Below are 16,184 nucleotides of genomic sequence, written 5' to 3'. Positions count from 1 at the left end.
TATGTCTGCCAGATTACTCTCTATTACCAACCAGCTTCAATTTTGCTTCTCATTTTTCTTCCATACTTAACATCTCCTTTCCGTTAATATATTTTATTTTGATAACTACTACTGATTAAGTTACAATCAAACCAAACTTTTCTTGCTGGCATGACTTTAACCATATTTAAAGCTGCTTCTGTTTTTTCCCAACATATTCAAACATTTTAGAGGCACCCTTGTTGATACCTTTACATATATAACACTTATAATAAGAATAAATACTATCACAAAAAATACTATCACAAAAGTAAGAAAGATTACATTTCTCTCTTCAAAAGCTGTCTCACCTTTTGAATTTTTTCTTGTATATCACTTTGGTCATCATAAGGTTCCATGCTAGTTAAAAATTAATCTCATTAGTCATATTTTTAAACTTTATTTTTATTGTTGACACTATTACAGATGTCCCCATTTCCCCCGTAATTTTTCCCCTGCTTCCCCTTCCCTCTGGTCATCAATCACACTGTTGTCTGTGTCTATGGGTTATGCATATATGTTCTTTGGCTTCTTTCATCCAGTCCTCCCCTCCCCGCTTCCCTGACAGCTGTCAGTCTGTTCCAGTATCCATGCTTCTGTTTCTATTTTGTTCAGTAAATTTCACATGTAAGTGAGATCATATGGTATTTGTCTCTCTGACTGGCTTATTTCACTCAGCATAACAATCTCCAGGCCCATTAGTCATTTTAAAAATCACATGGTAGCCCTAGCTGGTTTGGCTGAGTGGATAGAGCATCAGCCTGCAGACTAACAGGTCCTGGGTTCGATACCAGTCAAGGGCACGTACTTCAGTTGCAGGCTGCCTCCAGCCCTCGTCAGGGTACATGCGGGAGAAAAACCAATTGATGTATCTCTCTCATATCAATTTTTCTCTCTCTGTCTCTCTCTCCCCCTCCCTTCCACTCTCTCTAAAAATCAATGGAAAAATATCCTCAGATGAAGATTTAAAAAAAAAAAATCACGTTAATTTACCATCCAAAGAGTTAACTGATCAGCAAAACCACCCACTAACAATCATTCCATTTAAAACAAAAATAAAATTCTAGCTCAAAGCAATAATTTATTAGAAGAACTGGACTAGGAATCAGAATTATATTCTATACCTATCATCATCTAACTATTGCTATTATTTATGTTTCTGAGACTCTCAGTTTCTCACCTGTAAAATGCAATAGCTAAACTAATATATAAAGCAACTTCCAGCTCTACAAGTCACTTACTTTTTCATTTGGTTTTGTAGTCCTATATATTCTGATCTCAAATTTCGTACTTCTTCATCTAATAATCTGTAAGAAAATGTATAAAATGACAACTCTACATATGCTCCTCAACTTATGATGGGGTTACATCCTGATAAGCCCATCACAAGTTGAAAATATCGTAAGTCAAAAATCTATTTCATACACCTAACCTACTGAACATTATAGCTTAGCATAGTCTACCTTAAATGTGCTCAGAACACTTACTTAGCCTACACTTGGGCAATTCTCTTGAGTTTTATCTTAAGAGTAATTGCCTTACCCTTCTGCTTACCAGAAACAAGAGGCACAAATGGGCATTTTGTTGACATGATGGGATGTGAAAACTTAAAACACAATATCCAAAAAACGCTGGCAACAGAGTTAAGTGCAGAGTATCCGTTATTTACCCTGTGATGTGTGCCTGTGTAAGAGCTGTGGCTCGCTACCACTGCCCTCGCAAAAGAGTATCATACCACATACCATCAGCCCAGGAGCAATCAAAATTCAAAATTCCAAGTACAGTTTCTAGTGAGTGCATATCACTTTCACACCATCATAAAGTCACCATATCTTAAGTCTAGCCACTGTAAGTCAGGATCCACCTATAATTCCATTATAATTAAACAGTAGAGTTACTTTAATATTTTCCCCCTTCCATATGTTTGCTCAAGGCTTCTTCCAAATATACCCCGCAACCAGCTAACAGACTCTACACTCCCTTCTAGAGTCCCAGGATTTAACATACAGGCTGCTATTGAGATGGACCAAGGACTTTTTGACTCATGTACTCTCTGACTTCACGTAAAAATGTTGGACGTCAATAAAATTACTCTGCCCTCTTATCCTTGTCTCACATTCCTAGGGGATAAATTTTAATATTATCTAAGACAGTCAAGCAATATTGCAGCTTTGAGATAGTATCAAAAGATTTTGTATACTGATTTGGCTCAGTGGAGAGCATCTGCCTGCGGACTGAAGGATCCCAGATTTGATTCCGGTCAAGGGCACATGCCCAGGTTGCAGGCTTGATCCCCAGTAGGGGGTGTGCAGGAGGCAGCCAATCAATGATTCTCTTTCATGATTGATGTTTCTCTCTCTCCCCTTCTCCCTTACTCTCTGAAAGTCAATAAAAATATATTTTAAAAAAATAATTTTGCCCCTGGCAATGGGCAAGGAGACACCTGATTGGTGGTGTTGCTCTTACATCAGTCAGGGGCAAAGCAGATGTACAGTCCTTAGTTCATCCTAGCTTGATACCTCTGTCGGTGGCTAGAGCTGTTTCAAGTCTGAGGCACATAAAATGATAATTACTAGGTCTTGGAGGGGAAAAGATCAGAAACACTGGTCTCATAAGTAAATTACTAATATTAACAGGCTTAGGGGTGTAGTTTTAAAGTTTGTGGAGCTGTGATTGCTCTAGTAACCTGTAGATTAACAGTAAGCAGGTAGTTCTAGTACAACTCCATTAAGAGTGAACATGCCACCTAACAGTTTTAGTGGATATATGTTATTCTGCACATAAAACTGGGTGCTATGAGAATAATAAGTGGGTCACTATTTGCTTTCAGAAAATTGGGTGGGGATCTAGTATGGTAATATTGGAATTATTTCAGAGGGCAATTACTGTGAATCATGTATTCTCAGGAGCCAGAATGTTCAAATCCTGAGTCTCTGCCATTTAACTGTCAGTGTGATCTTAGATGCATTTAACCTGCCTGTTTCTCGCCTAAAAAGTGAGTTTTAGTAATAGTGCATATAAGTTGGAAAAAAATAAAACATGAGAAGCACTTAAAATGGAGCCTGGCACAGTTGTAGCTAATAATAATATATGAGCATCTGTCTTTTTCTGGGTTCAGAAAAAATAAAAATAAAAAAATAATAATTTTGTAGCTTTAATGATAACACAGCATTTTAAAAGGTATCTTATCAGAAGAAGAAAAAAGGTATCTTACTGAAGTTGTTAATAATTGTAAAACTTAGACACAAACTATTTTGAGACTAAGAACCTTGCCTATCTTGTTTAACACAAACCTAAAAACAAATCTGCTGAAGAGATAACCCTAAACATAAAATAGTATAAAATGGTTAAAGAAACTATGGAATACCTACTTAAAGGAATATCTACTTAATAGATACTCAGCAAACTATTAAATGGTCATTAAAAATAATAACTATGGAAATATGGAAAAATTTACAGAATGAAATATTAAGATAAAAAAGGATACAAAATAGAATGAACAGTATACATCTTAAAAACATATCTCCAAGTTAAAAGAAAAAACTCCTAAGAAATTAAAATTTTAAACTAAAGTGACCTTTTCCTTTTCTCTAAACTTTCATTTACAGTTTACCTAAAGTTTAAAACATTTTATTCAGAAGTTATCTGGCTTTCAAATGGAAAGATAACAGCACAGAGTTTTGAAGTAAACATGGATTACTACCACTGAAGGCATACTAATGACATTTATACAAAAAGAAAAGAATTTTCCATTTCTAACTATCAAAGTATTACTTACTGTGCATTTTCTTGATACTTCTGGAAAACAAAATCTTGTCTTTGTAAAATCTGTAAAAATCTGTTACGTGCTACATGGGACCTGGCAATGCACATGTGCAAATCTTGTGGCTTTAAATTAAATGTCTCTGCAACATGTTTGAATGAATCTATATGGAACACAAGATCATAGAAAACTTAGACTTATAAGCTAATAAATATTAAAACTGCTGGCTTTTATTAATTATAATTTACTTATTATTTATTTTTTATTTTTAAAGAGATTAACAGCCTCATATAACAACTCCTTAAAAGCTGGCATACCACATACACAAATATTACCTATTCAAAATAATTAAAACCCAGAAATATATATATGTATACTACAAATAAAAAACTAAAAGAAAATAAACCAAAACGTCAACAATGGTAATCTCTAGAAATTGGAAGATGGGTACGGTTTACTGAATCAACTTTTCTGTATTTTCCTGTCCATGTTTTATTAGCATAAACCAAATAAACAGAGTATATTTAATATGCTACAAGTAGCATTCTAAGTCTCAGATTAAAAATCCAATATGTATTTTGTTTCTATGAATTTGCAAATAGATCAAATCCCTTTAAAACTGCAACTTGTAACAAAAAATTCCCACACATTACCAGTAGCCAAAATAAATCTCCCACACATTCAACACAACATTTAATACAGTGTATTAGAGGCAAGCTATAATTTGCAGGTCTTATTTGGTCCACTGGCTGTTTTTCTGAGGTCAGCAACAAGCAAGGAATACTTTCCACATTTTTAAAGGGTTGTATTAAAATTTTTTAAAAAGTAGGCCCGGTGGATCAGTGACTAAGCGCTGACCTATGAACCAGAAGGTCACGGCTCAATTCCCGGTCGGGGCCCATGTCCAGGTTGCAGGCTAGATCCCCAGTGTGGGGCGTGCAGAAGGCAGCCAATCAATGATTCTCTCTCATCACTGATGTTTCTGTTTCCCTCTCCCTTCCTCTCTGAAATCAATAAAACTATTTTTTAAATTAAATTAAAATTAAAAAATAAAACACAGAGAGGTATATATGACAGAGACCCTGTATGGTCCACAAAGTCAAAAATATTTACTATCTGGCCTTATATAGAAAATATTTCCCAACCTCTGTATTAGAACATACTAAAATAATTTGAATTTTTACTTATATCCATTATTTCAAACTATAATTCTAATAGAACATTAACTATTAGCCTTCTGTGGTTACTTAATATTTTTATCTTATCATTGATGATTTGCAAACTGCAAAGAATAAATACGTAAGAAACAAAACAAAAAGAATTCCTACTATAAGTTTAACTTACTTTTGGAATGTGTTTTTATATATTTTATTGCAACAAATCTTGCAAAATGATACATTAGGTGAATAAACTTAGGACCACCAGGAGAAAGAAATAGTGAACCAACAACTTGAGGAAAGTTATTTCCACATTCCACCTAGGAAAAAATAAATAATTTGAAGTACTTATCAACAATAACCTTTATATTCACATCAAACTTTTGAAGCATAATAGAATTGATGAGGATTATTCCATTTGAATCCAAAGTTTAATATTGGAATCATTCTAAAATTTTGGTGGACTTGTCACAAAAAGGTAATTACAATATAACCCTACAATTATTGACACTATTTGGGGACACAAGTTAAAATAATCTATAATCAAAAAAATTTTCTTTAAATAAAAACTGACTCCAAGGAATCAAAAACCTATTTCCAATGCACCTAGCCAGCAAAAGTGGTTTTTTAGAAATATACAGAAATCCCATTCAAAAACCATAAAAAGTATTATTCTAATTAATCTTGCTTATACGTTTGCATAAAAGCATTAAAAATATTTCACCTCTAGGCCCTGCTGATGTAGCTCAGTGGTTGAGCATCGACCCATGAACCAGGAGGTCATGTTTGGATTCCCAGACAGGTCACATGCCTAGGTTGCCAGTTCCATCCCCAGTAGGGGGCATGCAGGAGGCAGCCAATTTATTTTTTTTTTTCATCATTGAAATTTCTATCTCTATCTCCTTCTCCCTTCCTCTCTCTGAAATCAATTTTAAAAAAAGAAAACACAATATATTTTTTTCACCTCTAAAAAAGATACAATTATACCTCAAGAAAGCCAGAAAAAAAACTAATGTATTTTTTAACCTCTTAAAGTTTTCATTTTCCAGAAAGAGAATACTTACAGAAATTTTTTTTAACCAGTCACAGCAAAGTTTCCGGAATTCAGTATCACTTTTTTGGTCAAATGGAGGCCAACAAACTCTTAAAAACAAAAATAAAATCATTAGAATTACGAACAAAAAGACAACTCAACAAAAATTTCTCTCCCATACTAAAAACAATAATGTTAAACGAATCAAGGCTAGCATTCATAGATTTCAACTAAGGAGAGACACCAACCTGTGAGAAAGTGGGTCTTTTTCTTTATAAATATCTATGGGGTTGAGTTCAGTTTCGTGTGAATAACCAATAAATATATATATATATTAAATGAAGGAATTAATCACTCTTATTATTACTAAAAATCAGCTAAAGATGAGAATACTCTCAATGGATTACTGGACTAACACATAAAGAAGGTATAAGTAAGTTAGTATGTTAAGCCTAGAAACAAAAGAGAAATATCAATGGTTACACGTGAAGACCACATGAGAAGAAATGCCATGAGAGTTTCTGACTCCAAAAGATAATCTATATTACAGTCAGTGGGTACTACTGTTTTGTGGATAAAAAAGATATAAAATTATTAAAAAAAGAAAAGCTTTGCCAGTGTTTTAGTTAAAAACTAACAGACTTAAATTTACCTACTGCTTTCCCCTAACAATCAATTTTATCTAAATTTTTATTCTGAGGTATTTTAGGACCCCATGTTTGTTTGTTTTTTTAATTTCTATAGCATATCATACGTTCTATATTAATAGAAAAAATTAGTATGCATAGAAAAAAGATTGGAAGGCTGAAATGTCAACAGGTATTCTCTGGTTGGTGGGTTTAGGAATAATTTCTACATCCTTCATTACATTTTTCTGTATTTTCTGAATTGTTTAAAATGAGTTTTATTTTGTTTATAATTGGAGGGAGGAATCAGAAAGTCTGTTTTGAACAGAGGAAGCCCTATATCGTAATGATAAAAATTTCCAAAAAAATGTTTCAAATATATCTGTTCTCCTGATCATTCATAACCTTAACTGAAGGCAAAATATTAAGAAAAAATTATCAAAAATGAAACAATGCCCTAAACAATATACTTACTTATTGCTTTTTCATGTTGAGGATGATGACAGAATATAAACACTGAAACAAACGTGAACACTTTTTCTGACAAAAGAAACCTAAATCACATGCAAAATAACTTGGAACCAAGGCTAGTGGGTATTCACATTTTAATCTCCTTCCTAAACTATTTAATATTCAACACTATATAACAAGTAGAGGCCCAGTGCATGGATTTGTGCACCAGTGGTTTCCCTGAGGGGTCCCGGATTGCAAAAGGGCACAGACCAGGCCAAGGGGCCTCTAGTATGCATATAAGATCTTCGATTAATCTCTTCCCGCCCTCCCCCCAGACCCTTCCTTCTGAGATTCATCAGTATGTTCCATGTTTCCATGCCTGTGCATTGAGCGTCTGCCCCTGGTGGTCAGTGTGCATCATAGCTACCAGTTCAATGGTCAAACACTTAGCATATTAGCCTTTTATATATAGAGATAGGCTAAACTTAATAGAAATTATTTTTGCTTATAGCACTTGACACTCTAATATATATATATATCAGTAATAAAAATAATAAGGATTTACAGAAACCTGGAAAGTAAAAATAGACAAAGCAAATAACAGTGCCTACAATAAAAGGAATAAGGCAGGGGGTAATTAACAAAAAGAAAAAAGTAAGCAAAACTGAGTATATAGAGAGGGCAAGATATTGAAAACCTATTTGAAGAAATAATGACAGAAAACTTCCCCTACCTGGTGAAAGAAATAGACTTACAAGTCCAGGAAGCGCAGAGAACCCCAAACAAAAGGAATCCCAAGAGGACCACACCAAGACACATCATAATTAAAATGCCAAGAGCAAAAGACAAAGAGAGAATCTTAAAAGCAGCAAGAGAAAAAAAGTCAGTTACCTACAAGGGAGTACCCATACGACTGTCAGCTGATTTCTCAACAGAAACTATGCAGGCCAGAAGAGAGTGGCAAGAAATATTCAAAGTGATGAATAGCAAGAACCTACAACCAAGATTACTTTATCCAGCAAAGCTATCATTCAGAAGTGAAGGTCAGATAAAGAGCTTCACAGGTAAGAAAAAGCTAAAGGAGTTCATCACCACCAAACCAGTATTATATGAAATGCTGAAAGGTATTCTTTAAGAAGAGGAAGAAGAAAAAGGTAAAGATAAAAATTATGAACAACAAATACACATCTATCAACAAGTGAATCTAAAAATCAAGTGAATAAATAATCTGATGAACAGTATGAACTGGTGATTATAATAGAATCAGGGACATAGAAAGGGAATGGACTGACTATTCTTGGGGGTGGGGGGAAGGGTGTGGGGGGTGCGGGAAGAGATTGGACAATAATCATGCACCTATGGATTAGGACAGTGGGTGGGGAGTGAGGGCAGAGGGTGGGGTGGGAACTGGGTGGAGGGGAGGTATGGTGGGAAAAAAGAGGAACCAATGTAATAATCTGAACAATAAAGACTTAATAAAATAAAATAAAAAACTGAGTATATAAATTCGTACCAGTTCATTGTTTTGCCTAATAATTAAGATTATGAAGCCCTAGCCAGTTTGATTCAGTGGATAGAGTGTCAGCCTGCAAACTGAAAAGTCCCAGGTTCAATTCCGGTCAAGGGCACATGCCTGGGTTGTGGGCTCAATCCCCAATGGGGGACTTGTGGGAGGCAGCTGATCCATGATTCTCTCTCTCCCTCTTTCTTCCTCTCTGAAGTCAATAAAAATATATTTTTTAAAAAAAAGATTATAAAGAATGTTAGGAACCAATTTTATAAAACAAAATCTAACTTACCTATGAAGTATATGATTTTTAAGATTAGTACCAAACAAAGATTACTCAGGTTTATAAAGGATAAGCACCAAATTTATACGACTCAAACCTGATTTATCAATTCAAAATAATACTGAAAGGCCAAAGTTGAAATCCTAGCTTTTATCAAGACATAGTCCCTTTTCAAATTTGAGAATGACTAGTTACCAAAAAAAAAAAAAAAAAGTTTTTTTTTTTTTTTTAAGGTTTTACTCACTTGAAAACTTCTTTGGTCAGAGACTGGTCCAGCGTTTGAAACAAGAAATAAGACACTATTTGAAAGGCATCACGGTTTGGCTTGTCGAACATGTTCCTAATTGTTTAAAAAGAAATAAAAGCAGGGGACAAAAAGAAAAATGGTTAATAAAACTAAATATCATCAAAAGCTTTATAAGAGTTTGACACAATTAATATTTTTAATTCTCTTCAAGAGATCAAGGCAAACTAACTTTTCTCATTCATGTACATTTTTACAACAAGTTAAGAAAAACAGCCCTAACTGGTTTGGCTCAGTGGATAGAGCGTCGGCCTGCGGACTCAAGGGTCCCAGGTTCGATTCCAGTCAAGGGCATGTACCTTGGTTGCTGGCACATACCCAGTAGGGAGTGTGCAGGAGGCAGCTAATCAGTGTTTCTCATCGATGTTTCTAACTCTATATCCCTCTCCCTTCCTCTCTGTAAAAAGTCAATAAAATATATTTTTAAAAAAACAAAAAAAAATACAAGTTTTATTTCTGATTCTGAAAGAACAGATCAAATAAAAGAAAACTTAGAGTGAGAACACTCAAAAAAAAAAAAGGAAAGGCTAATTAGGTGGAGAATACCATGCATGGACTATGATACAAGGAAGCTAATGATACCAACCAACATTTACTGAATAACAATAAAAAAACAGCTAATATTTATTGAATTTATTATTTCCAAATATTACCTTAAGCCTTTTATAGGTAGTAACTTATCTAATTTTTAACACGATCATATGAGGTTAAGTACTGTGCCAATTGCTTTAACATGGATTATTTTATTTAATCTTAATGATAGTAAAAAGTAGTTGGATTATATCCATTAAACAGATGAAGAAATGTAAACTTTAGAGAGAATAGACAATTTGCCCAAAATTACATGACAGGAATGGAAAAGCAGTGATTTGCAGTATGTTACCTGACCCCAGAGTCTAGGGTCTTTACTATTACATTTTATTCCTAGAACCATCCTTATAATGTAATTCTAGCAATCCCCTTAAGAGTTTTTATTGTACTGATTTCCCTAACTAATCAAGACAAAAACTTAAAAAAAAAAAATACAGTATGTAAAAAACAAAACAAAACCTAAGCCTTGTAAGAAATGTCACACAGTATCAACCGAAGGACTTACATGCATGCATATAAGCATAACCAATGGACAAAAGACACTGGGGGGTAGGGGAGGCCCGGGGAATGTCAAGGGCAGGGGAAAAAGGAGATATATGTAATACCCTTTATAATACTTTAAGCAATAAAACAATTAAAAAAAAATGTCACACAGGTATTAGGCAACCTCTAGGTCAGGGTCATGAGCTACTGCTCTATGGTCCATGTCCCCTCCTCACACCCCTCCGGGGACCCCAGCTGTGGAGGTGTCTGGTAGGAGTGGGAAATTCAGGCTTTGGGGACTACCCAGGCTAGGAGGAAGAGTTTTCTGAACTTCTTCTGGGGCAGAGAAGACCCACCTCGGAAACCATGCTCTGCTGCATAGCCCGCCTGGAGGATTTTAAGCTTGACTTTGACAATTCCCAAGGCAAAACAACTCAAAATTGGCATGGAGGGAGAGCCACCACTTTTCAAAGTCTTGCCAGTGAAGTGTGGGTAGTAGTATGGAAAATTAACAAAAGCATTTTAAGATCTCTGGATAAGCAAGGGATAAAAAAGGAACATATATCCTAATAGAAGTTAATGCTTACATCAAAGAAGGAAAGAACCTGTGGAAGTTACAGATAAAAAATTACGAGTGCTCCCCCATTAACCTATTATGAAAAGGTCATTTGCCCCCCCCCCCAAAAAAAGTAATTTACATGGATACAACTCCAGTATCAAGAGAAGTTAAAAGCAATAAAATCAAATAACTATAAAGGAAAGGTCTCAGAAGAAACCGAAGCCATTATAATAAAGAAGGAAACTCATTAGAACATAATAAAATATATGTAAGGGAATTCTATGTGCTATTATAAAATAGTTTTAACATTTGGAATAGAAACCCGAGATATTTTCATGTTTAATACATTTTCAACAATGACCTGAAGGAATATCTCACTTGGTAATTCCTTGTTTTCAGACTCTAAAAATAAACTGGATTAGGAGTTAGGCAATTAAAAAATGGGCTGTGAGTTACTAGAATGAATGACAAATAGATGTGAGTATTCCTTCTATGAATACATAAAGCTATTATCTTGAGATTTTAAAAAATAGAGTTAATGTTAAAGTTCCCATGCTATAACCATGTACAGTGACAAATGGTTACTAGATTTATTGTGTTGATCTCTTTGTAAGGTATGTTAATATTGAATCACTATGTTGTACACCTAAAACTAATATAATACTACATGTCAACTATAATTATAAGTAAATTAATTTTTTAAATCAAGAGAAAACATTTTTTTAAGTTTCCATACTTACATGTCAAACAACTTTGTCCTTGAAATGTTTGTACTCAGCACAAATCTTACCTCCTTATTATCTCACACTTATTTTTATTTACAAAGTATCCTGCTTCTTCTCTTTGACACTTATTTTAATTTTTAATAATATCTGTTGAAGACATTTGTTCACCCACTAGACTAAAACTCTACAAGGTAAGTTTGTCTATTCTGTTCACTACTGTATTCTGTTCAGCCAGTTCCAATACTGTGTTCAAGTAGTATTTGTTGAATTAACAAATGAATAAATCACCTTTTCTTTCCATTCCCACTGCTACCTTGGTTTAGGCCTACCTAACTCCAATGCCCTGAGTCCCACTTTAATCCATTCTCTGTAATGCAACCAGAATGATTTTTCCAAAATGCAAATCTTTTGGGCAAATACATAGCAATGAAATGGCTGTATTATATATTAAGCGTATTTTTAACTTTATAAGTGGCTACACAACTACATACTCACAGAAACTAGAAACTGACAAAACTGCACACCAAAAAAATGTATTTTACCATATATGAATATAAATGAACTAGTGACCCGGTGCACAGATTTGGGCACATTGAAATGGAAATTAATTAGAAGGTGGCCAGCGGGGCTGGCCTGGGCAAGACAGGCCCTGGAGCCCACCTAGGGTGGCACCGTGGCTCGAAGGGTGTCTGTGGAGTGAGCGGGGTCCCTCCGGCAGGTGGGGTCCCTCGGCCTGGCCTGCAGGGATCGGGCCAAACCGGCTCTCAGACATCCCCCAAGGGGTCCCGGAGTGGGAGAGGGCCCTCTGTAAAGTTGCTGTCGTACAGGGTGTGGAACGCAAACACGAGTGTGCAGTAAACCAGATTCGGGCAGACAGCGCCCCAGCAACAATATAACCCACAGCCGATGGTGGAATCCCCTGACCCCGTGAAAAATCAGGCTCCCTCCTCTCTGGTTTTGGGGTGCGCCACCCGAGAACCACCACTGCCAAGTTACTGCGGCTCAGCAGCTCCTGTGTTGAGCGTCTGCCCCCTGGTGGTCAGTGCGCATCATAGCTACCGGTCAGACAGATATTTAGCATATTAGCCTTTTATATAAAAAGATAAAAATATGTTTCAAAATAATTTGATGCCACATTCATGCTTAAAGCATTTCAAATGGGACATCTATTTCCAAATAACCCACTGAAATTATTCTAAAGACTTGGGGGAGGGGGAGGAATCAATGACAGTGTTGGAAAAAGAAAGAAAAACTGCCATCACTGGACCAGACTTGACAGATTTTACTAAATTTCAAAGGCAAAAGCAGATTACAATGGAACAAACCAGAGCAGAGAAAACTAAGATTGCTAAACACTGGAGAGAAGGATGTAGTGGCAATGAGAACCATTCTCAGTGGAGGCCTGGAGAAGCTCTAAGCATCTTTGACAGTACAGAGAAAATGAGTCTGTGCCGTGGGGCATCAAATCATGCAAAATAAATGAAGTACTTTCTAATACATAATCATAACCTGATAAATGCTATCCACTACTATCAATTTTTAAAATAGACTCCTAAACAAAACACTTCTACATGGAAATAGCAGTAACTTCTAAACAAATAGTTACCAAACAAAACTTAATCACATCTCTAAGCCTTAAGGGAGAAGGCAGAGCGGGGCAGGGAAGTGTAGGTGAGCTAATTATCTTATGGATAATAGCTTCCTTCCTGGTGAAATTACACAGTGGAGAATCAAGAGACATTTTTTAGATTGATAGATCAAGAAACAGAGGTCTAGAGAACCAAGATGGTGGCATAAGGTATAAACCTGTACGTACTGCCCCCCACAACCACATTAAAACTACAACTAAAAGACAAAACAACTATCATCCAGAACCACAGGAAAGCTGGTTGAGTGGAAGTTCTACAACTAGAAGAAAAGAAAAAAGTGCATTGAGACTGGGTAGGAGATGCAGAAGCAACAAGAGCAGAGGAACTTTGCAGGCCAGAAGGGAGTGGCAAGAAATATTCAAGAACCTACAACCAAGATTACTCTCCCCTGCAAAGCTATCATGTAGAATTGAAGGTCAGATAAAGAGCTTCACAGATAAGAAAAAGCTAAAGGAGTTCATCACCACCAAACCAGGATTATATGAAATGCTGAAGGATATTCTTTAAGAAGAGGAAGAAAAAAAAGGTAAAGATAAAAATTATGAACAACAAAGTGACAACAAATAAATATCTATCAACAAGTGAATCTAAAAATTAAGTGAATAAAAAATCTGATGAACAGAATAAACTGGTGAATATAATAGAAGTAGGGGCATAGAAAGGGAGTGGACTGACAATTCGCGGGGAGAGGGGGGTGTGGGAGGTGAGGGAAGAGACTGGACAAAAAATAGCAGTATGAGGACAGTGGCAGGAGGTAAGGGCATGGGGTGGGGTGGGAACCAGGTGGAGGAGAACTATGGCGGGGGGGAGAGGAACATCTGTAATAATCTGAATAAAGATTTATTTTAAAAAAAGAAATAGAGGTCTAAACACATGCTAAAACACTGCCACTAGAAGAACTGAAATAACATAATTAAATCAGGAAGATTTGAGAACAGGGGGTGGCCAATGTACCCCAAATTTCTCTTGGCCGATAGTGGGAAAATCAGATATTGTCTAAAATTGGTAAATTATGCCGAAACCGGTTTGGCTCAGTGGATAGAGCGTCGGCCTGCGGACTGAAGGGTCCCGGGTTCGATTCCGGTCAAGGGCATGTACGTTGGTTGCGGGCACACCCCCAGTGGGAGATGTGCAGGAGGCAGCTGGTCGATGTTTCTCTCTCATCGATGTTTCTAACTCTCTATCCCTCTCTCTCTTCCTCTCTGTAAAAAAATCAATAAAATATATTTTTTAAAAAAAATAATAATAAAATAAAATAAAATTGGTAAATTAAGCCCTCGCCAGTTTGGCTCAGTGGACAGAGCATCCGCCTGTGGACTAAAGGGTCCCTGTTAGATTCTGGTCAAGGGCACATGCTCAGGTAGCGATCCCCGTGGGGGCAGGGCGTGCAGGAAGCGGCGAATCCATGATTCTCTCTCATCATTTCTGTTTCGCTCTCTCTCTTTCCCTCTCCCTTCCTCTCTGAAATTAATAAAAACATATTTTAAAAAGTAAAAAACAAAACTGATAAGTTAAGACACAAAAATATAAACAAAATATTTAGATGCATAATCATAACCATAACATTAGTGGCAAAGTAGGGAAGAGGCTTTTACTTTTCATCTTAATCCCTTCTGTTTTTTTGCTAAGTGTGGCATGCCTGTTTGCTAATTCAAACGTAAAAATTACAAACTAAACAGCAACCCGCTCGAAAGGCTCCTTTGAGCGCTCCAGGCGTGTTATATACTGTTCACAGGTCCCTGCACTACCGGCTTGCACACACACACACACACACACACACACCCACTCCGAGCGCACAGACCGCGCAGCTTTACCACCAAAGCAGCAGGAAGGTGCCCCTCCAGCCGTGCCCCAGACGCAGAGTCTATTCCCCTACGAAGCTCCCGGCACGGCTGCCTGACAGATGGTCTCAGCCACTAGGCGGGCAGCCACCGGGGGCAGAGGCTGTGGAGCCGGTGCCGGAAGGCAGGACACTACCAGCCTAGACTCATCAGGCAGCGGGTCCGCGCCAGGGCGGGTCATCCGCCCGCCGGGCTCAGGCCCCCAGCCCGCCCCGCCCCGCCCCGCCGCCGGCCTCCTTACACTCCGAGGTGCGCGTGTGATGCCACCTTCCCGCAGGCCGTGGCGGCTGGGCCTGGCTCGAAGCCGAGCGTCTGCAGATACATCCAAAGATGCTCCTTCTTGAAAGAGGGGCCGCGGGAGAAGCTCATCTTCGGAGTCGGCACTGTCACTACCAAGGAAGAAAGCAAAGGCCCACACGACTCCGAGCGCCCTCAGGCTCCTTCCCTGCAGGCAGCCTGGGGTCGCGGCGGCCCCCGCATTACCACCGCCTGGGCCTCTCTAGTCCGGGGCCATTTCGCCTCGCAGGGCCGTGAAGTCCCAGGGAAGCGGAACGCTCTCTAACTGTAGCTCAGCACAGCTGCCCAAGCCGCCGCAAACCGAGACTCCCGCGCTTCCAGCCGAGCGGTCCGCGCGCGCTGCCTGGCTTCCGGGGGAGGAGGGAATTCCGCCGACTCTAACTCCCGCCATGCAATGCGCTCTTCCCTCGGTCCCTTCCCGCGAGGCCCAGCGGAGAAACTACAAGACCCACAGGGCATTGCGTGGCCAGCGAACTTTTTTGCGCTTGCGCAATCGCAATAGGTCGCTTAAGCGGCTTTGCCGCTTAGGGCTTTGTGAATGCTAGGCTTTGGGCTCCTTTTGTTCCTATAGACCAGTGGTTCTCAACCTTCCTAATGCCGCGACCCTTTAATATAGTTCCTCATGTTGTGGTGACCCCTAACCATAAAGTTATTTTCGTTGCTACTTCATAACTGTAATGTTGCTACTGTTATGAATCGTAATGTAAATATCTGACATGCAGGATGTATTTTCATTGTTGCAAATTGAACATAATTAAAGCATAGTGATTAATCACAAAAACAATGTGTAATTATATATTCAATATGTGTTGTCCGATGGTCTTAGGCGACCCCTGTGAAAGGGTCATTCGACCCCCAAAGGGATCGGGACCCACAGGTTGAGAACCGCTGCTAT

The 16,184-nt window shown here is 37.8% G+C and overlaps 1 protein-coding gene and 1 pseudogene across 2 annotated transcripts in view; one reads left to right on the top strand and one right to left on the bottom strand.

Annotated features, from left to right (window-relative positions):
• The window catches only part of HAUS6 (HAUS augmin like complex subunit 6), a 40,984-nt gene extending 25,350 nt beyond the window's left edge, over nt 1-15,634 (bottom strand). The window contains exons 1-7 of one of the 2 annotated variants that reach the window (XM_023758916.1): nt 15,234-15,634; nt 9,085-9,180; nt 6,003-6,081; nt 5,126-5,258; nt 3,797-3,944; nt 1,260-1,325; nt 330-378 (exon numbers count right to left, since the gene is read on the bottom strand). In XM_023758916.1, coding sequence (XP_023614684.1) covers nt 330-378; nt 1,260-1,325; nt 3,797-3,944; nt 5,126-5,258; nt 6,003-6,081; nt 9,085-9,180; nt 15,234-15,361 — 699 coding nt within the window. In that variant the 5' untranslated portion in view covers nt 15,362-15,634. The remainder of the gene's footprint in view (nt 1-329; nt 379-1,259; nt 1,326-3,796; nt 3,945-5,125; nt 5,259-6,002; nt 6,082-9,084; nt 9,181-15,233) is intronic. The other variant, XM_006094803.3, reaches the window with a different exon arrangement.
• On the top strand, nt 2,435-2,579 carry LOC111827232 (annotated as a pseudogene).
• Nucleotides 15,635-16,184: the final 550 nt, after the last annotated feature.

The sequence above is a fragment of the Myotis lucifugus genome, unplaced genomic scaffold, assembly GCF_000147115.1.
Source record: "Myotis lucifugus unplaced genomic scaffold, Myoluc2.0 scaffold_144, whole genome shotgun sequence".
Taxonomy (NCBI): Eukaryota; Metazoa; Chordata; class Mammalia; order Chiroptera; family Vespertilionidae; genus Myotis; species Myotis lucifugus.
Note: the sequence above shows the minus strand (reverse complement) of the source record. Positions and strands in the feature narration are given on the sequence as shown.